We start from the raw sequence: 9077 nt of genomic DNA, 5'->3' as shown, positions 1-9077 counted from the left end.
CAACGGCTGAATTTTCTGTTTGAAAAAAAAAACCCTGGTTAAACATATGTTAAACCCTGAAGTACACTGAACTTTTTTTTTTTCCCCCAGGAGTTTCACCGAACAATTGCGTAAAATCTCAAAGGATGCTGGGATGCCCATCCAAGGCCAGCCGTGCTTCTGTAAGTACGCGCAGGGAGCCGACAGCGTGGAGCCCATGTTCAGACACCTGAAGGACACGTACGCCGGGCTGCAGCTCATCATCGTCATCCTGCCTGGAAAAACGCCCGTTTACGGTACGAAAAGAACCGTTTTGTTAGCAAAAAAATATAACAAAAGTCAAACACTGAGGAAAAGAAGTTTTTTATTATTATTTTTTTTTATCATAATAATTTTATATTTGTCTTCTCACAGCCGAGGTGAAGCGTGTGGGCGACACTCTGCTGGGCATGGCCACCCAGTGTGTCCAGGTGAAGAACGTGGTGAAGACGTCCCCTCAGACGCTGTCCAACCTCTGCCTGAAGATCAACGTCAAACTGGGAGGAATCAACAACATCCTGGTTCCTCACCAACGGTAACGTGACAGAGTAGAACGTCGTCTCACTCATCTGAGAGCCTGGACCGATCAGTCGGAGGTTAATGCTGCGTCTTCTCTCCTCCAGGCCGTCCGTGTTCCAGCAGCCCGTCATCTTCTTGGGAGCAGACGTCACTCATCCTCCAGCAGGAGACGGCAAGAAACCATCGATCGCCGCGGTGAGAAAATCAACTCACAATCACTCTTTTTTTAATTTTTTTTATGAACCTATAAATGATAATATAATTTCCATTTTAAATGTTAATAACAAATTGACACAGTGCTGTATTGATATTTTCTTAAAACACTAATTGTTCCTGCCTTAAATTGATACCTTGACCTTTGACTCTTGTCTTCCTCTGACAGGTGGTGGGCAGCATGGACGCCCACCCCAGCAGGTACTGCGCCACAGTCAGGGTGCAGAGGCCCCGACAGGAGATCATCCAGGACCTGGCCTCCATGGTGCGGGAGCTGCTGATCCAGTTCTACAAGTCCACCCGCTACAAACCCACCAGGATTATCTTCTACAGGGACGGGGTCTCTGAGGGCCAGTTCAGACAGGTCCGAAAAATATTCCTCTAGTTTGTTTTCTTTTGAGGCAGGGGGAGAAAAACTAAGCTGTTTAGTTTTTATCTCACAGATGGTTTTAGAACTTTGTCAGAAGACTGAGGTCGTAGTCACAGTCTGTCAATATTTCCCATGATTCCCTGTTTCCCTGCAGGTGCTGTACTATGAGCTGCTGGCCATCAGAGAGGCCTGCATCAGCCTGGAGAAGGAGTACCAGCCGGGGATCACCTACATCGTGGTCCAGAAACGTCACCACACTCGTCTCTTCTGCGCCGACCGCAACGAGCGGGTCAGCAGCGCGGAGAACGCTTTTTTAAAATTCCAAACTTTCAAACTAGTACAGATGAATGAGTCACTGCTGCAATGGGTGGGTTTGGACCAATAGAAATGTTACGTTTCCTCTCATATCACCTCTGTTTGGTTCATCACAACCAGGTGGGACGAAGTGGAAACATTCCTGCAGGAACCACCGTGGACACGGACATCACTCATCCCTATGAGTTTGACTTCTATCTCTGCAGCCACGCAGGGATCCAGGTGAGGAAGACACCAGTGGACGACTGGTCTGGACCAACGTGCTGTCCTGTCTGTCTGTCTGTCTGTCTGTCTGTCTCCCTCCCTGACTCCCTCTGCTCCTCTGCCCCCCCCCCCCACCAGCCGTCCGTCCCACTACCACGTCCTGTGGGACGACAACTGTTTCACGGCCGATGAGCTGCAGCTCCTCACCTACCAGCTGTGCCACACCTACGTCCGCTGCACTCGCTCCGTCTCCATCCCTGCGCCGGCCTACTACGCCCACCTGGTGGCCTTTAGAGCACGCTACCACCTGGTGGACAAAGAGCACGACAGGTGGGTTTGAATAATGTTGACTGTTAAGTTAAAGTCAATATTTAATTAGTTATTTCACAGCATTGATTTTTATATTTTTATGATCATAAGTTTTTGTGATCTTTTTATTGAACGTTGTATTTTTAATGATGTGAATTCTAAGCAGAAAATGTCACATTTATATAAATATTTTCATTTCTGCGTTCCTTTGTGTTTCATTGTCCTGTTGCTTCTGTTTGGTCTCCGTCCCCCACCAGTGCGGAGGGCAGCCACGTCTCAGGCCAGAGCAACGGCAGGGACCCTCAGGCTCTGGCCAAGGCCGTTCAGATCCACCACGACACACTGAGGACCATGTACTTTGCCTGAACCACCTCCTTCACCTCTCTCACACTCAACTCTCGTCCAGTCTTAAGGTTCGACTCCACACCTGGTGCAGTTTTTGGTACAGTGGCGGTGGGGGAGGTGGTGGAGGCGGCGGCGTCTTCGACCGCTGCCGTGTCGGGATGAAAAAGGCCAGAAACAGAGTCACAACCACACGATGCAATAAGAAAAACCAGCTGGTTGTTCCTGCCTCCACACCTCCTTTGCTGTTTTCAAATCGGCAGACGTTTGCCTCCAGATTTGGATTCAGCAACTCAAGCTTTTGGTTAAGCAGGGATTATTTTTGTGCGTTTGCTTAAATACAGTCGGAGAAGGCGGAAATGTAGAAACTGATGATTCTCTGGTGCGTACGTGAACAGGAACGGAGCAGAACCGGCCCGGTTCTGACTCCCTCACACTGAGCCACACTGATTGTTGCTGGTTTAAACTGTCCACGGTTTTTACACGGTTGTTTTTCGTTTTATGTTTTAAAGAAAAAAAATGTCGTTTTCAGATTTTTTGGAAAACCAAGAGCACGTCAGTTCACAGTACAAGCCCTTTTCTCATCACGGCGTGCTGCCTTCATGGTCCCTCCTCCTGCCTCCTCTTAATGCAGTGATTCCTCACAGCGTGAAATCACACGGCTGCACCTTTTACACACAGACACTGAATGAACACTTTGGTTTTTTTTTTGTTTTTGTTTTTATAAAGACAAAGCCGCGTACATCCAGATTTCAGAAGGCTCCTTCGTACATCACTTGTTGCCTTACATCGAGGCGAGGTCCATCATGACGACTGCGGTCGATATTTAAACTCGTGTTTCACTCCGGTACACCGTGCGGTACCGAAATGTTTGTGGCATGTTTTATTTATCCTATTATTTATGATTTTTCTTTACGTTTTAAATTAACGTTCTATTTCCACGTCAAAAAAAAACATCGATCTTCAAGTTTGTTCCTTCGATAGTTTTGTTTTTAAACGAGAATCTGATTGGATTAGCTGTTTTCTTGGTGCAATGAGGTGCTTCGGGTCCAGTGTGTAAGAACTAGTGACATCTAGTGGTGGGATGAATTGCAGCAAGCGGAGAACTCCTCTGTTTTTGCATTCCTTTCCCAGACTTTTCAGGAAACTCCAGTGGCCTTTACACACCTGCGCCATCTGAGTTTAATACACAGATCCAACAAAGATGGCGGTAGCGCGCTGATATATTTATCAAACTCTATCTCAGTCATATTTCTTCGGACCATTGCTACCTGGTTGAAATGATTATGTTTCTGCCAAAGGTAAATGTCACAAAGTAATGTAAGATTAAGTTTTAGCAGAACATTAGCAAAGAAAGGGTTGAATTGCTCAGTTGGATTTGAAAGTGATTTAAAAAAGTGATTTATTTGAAACGATTTAAGTTCCCAGTAAGAACAAGGTCAACACAAGAGAATGTTTTTATTATTATTATTATTTATTAATAAGTTCTTTCTGCATTCTCCTTTTTAAATTTTTTTTTTCAAAATAACATTTATAGCATCATGTCGTAGACAAGAAAACCTTAGACTAGTCAATAAGATCATGGGTGAAAGTGGAAGCACTTATAAAAATATGCCGAATGCTGGGCCGTGTGGAACACCTGTTGAGAAGTAGCCTAAAAACCTACGGATCACTTTCCATCCCTCCTTTATTTTTAAGCAGTTAACGTTAAGAATAGCAACACCCGACGTTAGAGAAGGCCTTTCCGATGTTACTGTACACACTGGACCATTTATTACAGACAGAGTCCTGGAGTATTGGTACGCTACAGTCGTCGTCGTGTTTGGCAAGTGACGATGAGAAAGAATTCCGAAAAGTATTTGACTTTGACGTGGTATCGGTTCAGGCTTTGATGGTTTGTTTGTGGGAAAAGGTCGTCGAACAAAAAAAGTGCCTGATGTGTTTTTGTTCTTTTAAACTTCTGTCGGTCGGTTGCAGTTGAATCGTGTGTAGGTTTGAGCATTAAAGATGCCGACGTGTAGAAATACTGAGCTGCACGGAAGGTCGTCACTGAGGCGGGGAAAAAAAAAAACATCCTTTAAACCTGCAGTTGACTTTATGATACACTTTTGCACTTAGAGCCAAACGAAGACTCAGTGTCTGACGCAAAAATATGCAAAATCATGAAACACTTAAACACTTCATTAATGACACAATATTATTTTTAAAAAAACAACAATATTTGACATACCTTTAGAGACGAGTCACTTTCAGAGATATTGAAAATTTACACAATTATAGATAAAATCGTTAAAGCTAAACATTTGATATATATATATTAAGATTATTCTGTTTTTGGTATTTGGTTCCGTGAAGATGAAAACCTTGGACCAAACCCACGTGCCTGTTCAGGGGGTGTCTGCTCAAGAGAGGTGGGGGGGGGGGGCAGCGGCTCAGTCATAGTGTCGTGCTAAAATGTTAAGAAAAGGGCTGCATACTGCGAACTGTGCTAACTGGCCACATGTCACTATAACCAAACGTTAGCTGCTACTGTGTATTTAATATGAAGCGTTTAGATGAGGTTTGTCCATAGGTGAGGTGGGATCTTCATGAGCAGGGGGATGTGTTTGGCGCCACCTATAGATGTTTTTAATGACGTAAAAAATAATTACCAGAGGAGATCGGTTCCACGTTGCGTTTGTCGAAGCCGTATCTTGATGTCAGACATTACCAGCGTTTGATTTTTACTTGAATAGTTTTAGTCGTCGTTGTGGGCGAGCTTAACGTCGTTAGCTAGTGCTCGGCTTGTATTTTAAAGTATATCTATATATATATATATAAATGTGTAATGTTTATCCATATGTATACGGAGAGCCTTATCACAGAAGCCACCCCTCGTTTCCTGTCACGATGCCACTTACAGCAAACTGACCTTTACAGCCTCGTAGGCTAACGCCTCTTTCGCCTTGAAAATGATGAGTGTTTTTACAACAATTCTGAGTGGAGATATATTTATATTTAAAGATACTATAGTGATGCACATACCACTTATTTTTACTAATAATAAAGAACCTGGTAGCTGTCTGGAAATGCAGCTTTTTAGACGCTCGCGGTCAATTTTTCTTTCTAAATTCAACAATGCAATATTAGTTAAAGAAGAAGAAGAAGAAGTTCAGATACAGTGTGTGCATTTTTAGAGACTTTTTTGGGGGGGGGGTGTCATGTCAGTGGACCTTTGACCTTCCTCTGCTGTACCCACCTGTAGAAACATCCCTTTATTCCTTCTTGATCATCTCAAATACTCGTTAGAAAATATGTGTTGTCGTTGTTGTGCACCAGGGCTCCAGACTGTGGTCCATTTGTTGTGTTTTTGTATTGATTTATATCCAGAACAGTTAACAGAATAGCTTGTACAACAGACAGCACCAACATGGAAAACTGACATCATGGTCTGTTGATGAAGTCACGATCAAATCCAATTTTTTTTTTTTTTTTTAATGATTTACACCAACTTTTTGGGCCGAGTGTTGAGCCTTGTGGAACGCCGCGTTGCATTCACAGGGTGTTGTTGTTGGCGGCCATTTTCAACTAAATGGGATTGTGAATTTACAATGCGTATTTTTGGACAGTGCAGACGCCTTGAGCTGGTGCTTCTTGCGAACACGTCAGTCTGGAGCCCTGTCGGTGACACGCGGAGGAGGCGGAGGGTTGAACTTTGATACTTGTGCACGTTGGTCCACACACAGACTGTGCCTTTCCTCATGGTGCTAAAAAAAAGTTCAAAGAAAAGCCTCACATTCAGAGTCTATAAAGATGAGTATATATTCATACATGGCAATACTGTAAGGTGTGTGTGTGTGTGTTTTTGTGTGTTTGTGACGCTTTCAACATATGCCAAGAACACAAAGTTATGCAGAACTGATCGGTTTGGGACGGGGACAGGACCAAACGAGGCCTGTGGGGATCAGTTTGACGCGGACGGGCACTTTTCAAGCACAAACTAAAAAAAAAAACGTAACATTTCTGGGTTTTTTTTTTTTTTTCTCAAAGGGGAACACTCTTGATGATTTCTGTAGTCAAAGGAGCAGCTGAGCGCGGTCGCTACGTAGCATAATTTATTGAAATATTATTTCTATCAGGACCTGACTTGACCCCCCCGTTCATTACTGCCTTTTTTTTTTTTTTTTTTTATTCTCAAACCTGCAGCAGTGGATCAGTGCAGCAATCCTTTAAGTTTCTGTGCAATCGGTCAATCCCTCCCTCCGTGTATGCATGTCGCTATCCAACCTTTAGGTAATTTTTATTCTTATTATATTAATGTGAAATTTAGACGTTTACAAACATTATTGTTTTTCTTTTCTTCTTTTTTTTTTTTTTGCATGTGTGCCGCCTTTTATGTTAAGGTTTTTTTTTTTTCCTCACATCAAATAATAAACCTGTCTGGGGTTTTGGCTGCGTAATATCATCATCACACACAACAAGAGAAATATATGTTTGGATTTCACAGTGTAATAATTAATATATATATATATCTATATATGTATGGTTTTATTTTGGATGACCCAGCCAGCAGGATCATGTGTGCCCCACGTGGGTTGACTTGGCCTACAGTACAAGGGTACAAAGTGGACTGGACTGACTGTGAGTCTGTAGACCACACCGCGTTGACTGGGTGGATATTTGAAATTGTGTCACTTTTACAAATAAAGACCTCTGTTTTTGTCTTAACACTCATCTGATCCTGGTCCTACGCTGAGCCTTTTTATCTGGTTGACATATTTAATTTTTTTTTTTTTGAATAAATACACTTATGTATGAAAACGGAAGTTTTGTTTTATTCGTAGCTCGTCCAAACTCCTGCAGTGAAGGATAATAAGGCAGCAACAACGACGACGACAGAAGGTTCACTTCTGCTAGCTTAGTGAGGGAATTTGACTTTGTAAGAACCGGAGGAGTGGCAGAGGAGAACTTGAGGGTGGTGCAGCACAATGTGTTGGAGAGGTGGAGGTCCCGTCTGGCGTGTTGAGCGTTAGTTTATGGTCAACTTTTTTGGAGTTTTGGAATAGAATTTCAAACTCGAAGATGCGTTTTTTTTTTTTTAATGAACCGTACCAAACATTTGAAATAGACGTACGTATTTATGTGGCCTGGATGTGAATTGCGGCAATAATGTTTTGTTGTCTTAGCTCCACGACCAAAGATATCTCCTCGTTTCTATCACGACGGTCGTCTCCCGTCTGGTAACGTTAAGCGGTTTGGAGATTTAAAGACGAGGTTCCAGAGGTGTTGACCGTGGGGGGGTTTGAAGAACAACAACTGGCGTCACGTTGTCTGGAACAGAAACAGCGGGTCGACCAACCACGTATGCAAACCACTGTATCGAAAACCACACAAAGCCAAGAGTGTCTGTGCTGTGGAATAATTTATTGACTTTAATGAAGGCGTCATAAATGAGCGGTGAATAATAATGAACAAAAGAGTTCAGTCTGCGCTGATAAAAAACTGGACTAAACATAGCTCCAGTTATCTGAGTGTACGTGCGCTCCACGTGCACGGGAGTTCATTATTACTGACAGGATGTTTCTTATCAATCAGCCCCCCCCCTCCAGCTTCACATCCCCCCTTTACAACCTCACCCAGGTGTCGTCTCTGTGTTTACCCTCGCAGCCCTGTGTGCGTATTTCACGTCGTGTACTTTCCGCAGCAGCTGTTTTACATCCTTTTAATATTTTAATATCTTCCAATCAAACACGGCTCCTTTCATTAAACTGCGCCGTGAGTTACTGTAAAGGTTATTGGACTGTACACAGGCGGCTGGATCAAAACAGTCAGAAGTCAAACACTGACGACTGTTGGAGACTTTTCTTGGATTTGGTTTCCATCTTAATAAATCCATCTTTTGGATTAACCGCAGGTGAGAAACACTGACCTCTAGCTGCTGGTATTTGTCCTGTTCTAGAAATACACAGAAAAAATAAATTAAAATTTTGTCGTATTCAGGAGTGTTGCTCAATCCCAACTAATCATGATCACGATTAATCGCGACTGATCCACAGCTACCCGGTGATTAATCGGACTTAGATTGTTAATCGTTTAACTGTCATAGTTTTGTTTTCCAGGTGCAGGTTAGGGCGTCCAACAACCAACGAGGCTTCGACTGCCGGTCAAAGGAAATGATGTGATGCCTGTGATGCCGTGAGCCTGGAGAGTTTGTGAAAGTCCTTGAAGCTCCAGTGTCAACAGCTCCTGAAGTCGAGGTTCCACCTTGAGAGTCTTGGAACATTATGTTCCCTCTCAAGGTGGAACAGTTTCCCTGTACTTCCCACTCCTGGTGGACTTCTGCGGCGGGGCAGCTCCAAACCTGAGGATGTGCAGTTTACCCACGATGCTCCTGAAGCAGCTGTTCAACATGGTCCTGACCGCCACCGATGAGAAGTAGAAGATAAACGGGTCCAGGCAGGCGTTGAAGGTGGTGGAGAGCAATGCTATGTTCCTCCAGTCCTCGTTCTCCAGCTGGACGAAGCCCACCACGTGGGAGACGTTGTAGGGCCCGAAGCACATTGTGAATACAATCAAGGTGCCGAGGGCCAGGCCGTCGGCCCGCAGCCTCCGCCGCCGGCCGATGTTGGGCAGTCGTGACAGGATGAGTATGAATCTGATGTAGCAGAAGCAGGAGATGATGAAGGGGATGCAGAAGAGGAAGATGAAGAGCTCCAGGCGGAAGGGTTTGATGATGTCCAGCTCCTTCTCCGTGAAGTTTCGGTAGCAGTGGTGTGGAGGCGGCCGCGGGCCGCTGCTGCTGCTGCTG

At 44.1% G+C, this 9077-nt stretch overlaps 2 protein-coding genes across 2 annotated transcripts in view; one reads left to right on the top strand and one right to left on the bottom strand.

The window, feature by feature from the left end:
- ago3b (argonaute RISC catalytic component 3b) overlaps window positions 1-2411 on the top strand; it is a 10348-nt gene extending 7937 nt beyond the window's left edge. Inside the window, exons 12-19 of the mRNA XM_025065334.1 lie at window positions 74-275; window positions 394-553; window positions 642-732; window positions 920-1114; window positions 1275-1409; window positions 1556-1658; window positions 1771-1969; window positions 2206-2411. Of these exons, the coding sequence (XP_024921102.1) occupies window positions 74-275; window positions 394-553; window positions 642-732; window positions 920-1114; window positions 1275-1409; window positions 1556-1658; window positions 1771-1969; window positions 2206-2314 (1194 nt within the window). The 3' untranslated portion in view covers window positions 2315-2411. The remainder of the gene's footprint in view (window positions 1-73; window positions 276-393; window positions 554-641; window positions 733-919; window positions 1115-1274; window positions 1410-1555; window positions 1659-1770; window positions 1970-2205) is intronic.
- Window positions 2412-8389: 5978 nt separating this feature from the next.
- LOC103393987 (free fatty acid receptor 3-like) overlaps window positions 8390-9077 on the bottom strand; it is a 2424-nt gene continuing 1736 nt past the window's right edge. Inside the window, exon 2 of the mRNA XM_025065258.1 lies at window positions 8390-9074. Within this exon, the coding sequence (XP_024921026.1) occupies window positions 8564-9074 (511 nt within the window). The 3' untranslated portion in view covers window positions 8390-8563. The remainder of the gene's footprint in view (window positions 9075-9077) is intronic.

The sequence above is a fragment of the Cynoglossus semilaevis genome, chromosome 18 (assembly GCF_000523025.1).
Source record: "Cynoglossus semilaevis isolate Cse_v1.0 chromosome 18, Cse_v1.0, whole genome shotgun sequence".
Classification (NCBI taxonomy): Eukaryota; Metazoa; Chordata; class Actinopteri; order Pleuronectiformes; family Cynoglossidae; genus Cynoglossus; species Cynoglossus semilaevis.
This window is presented reverse-complemented; position numbering and strand designations above follow the sequence as displayed.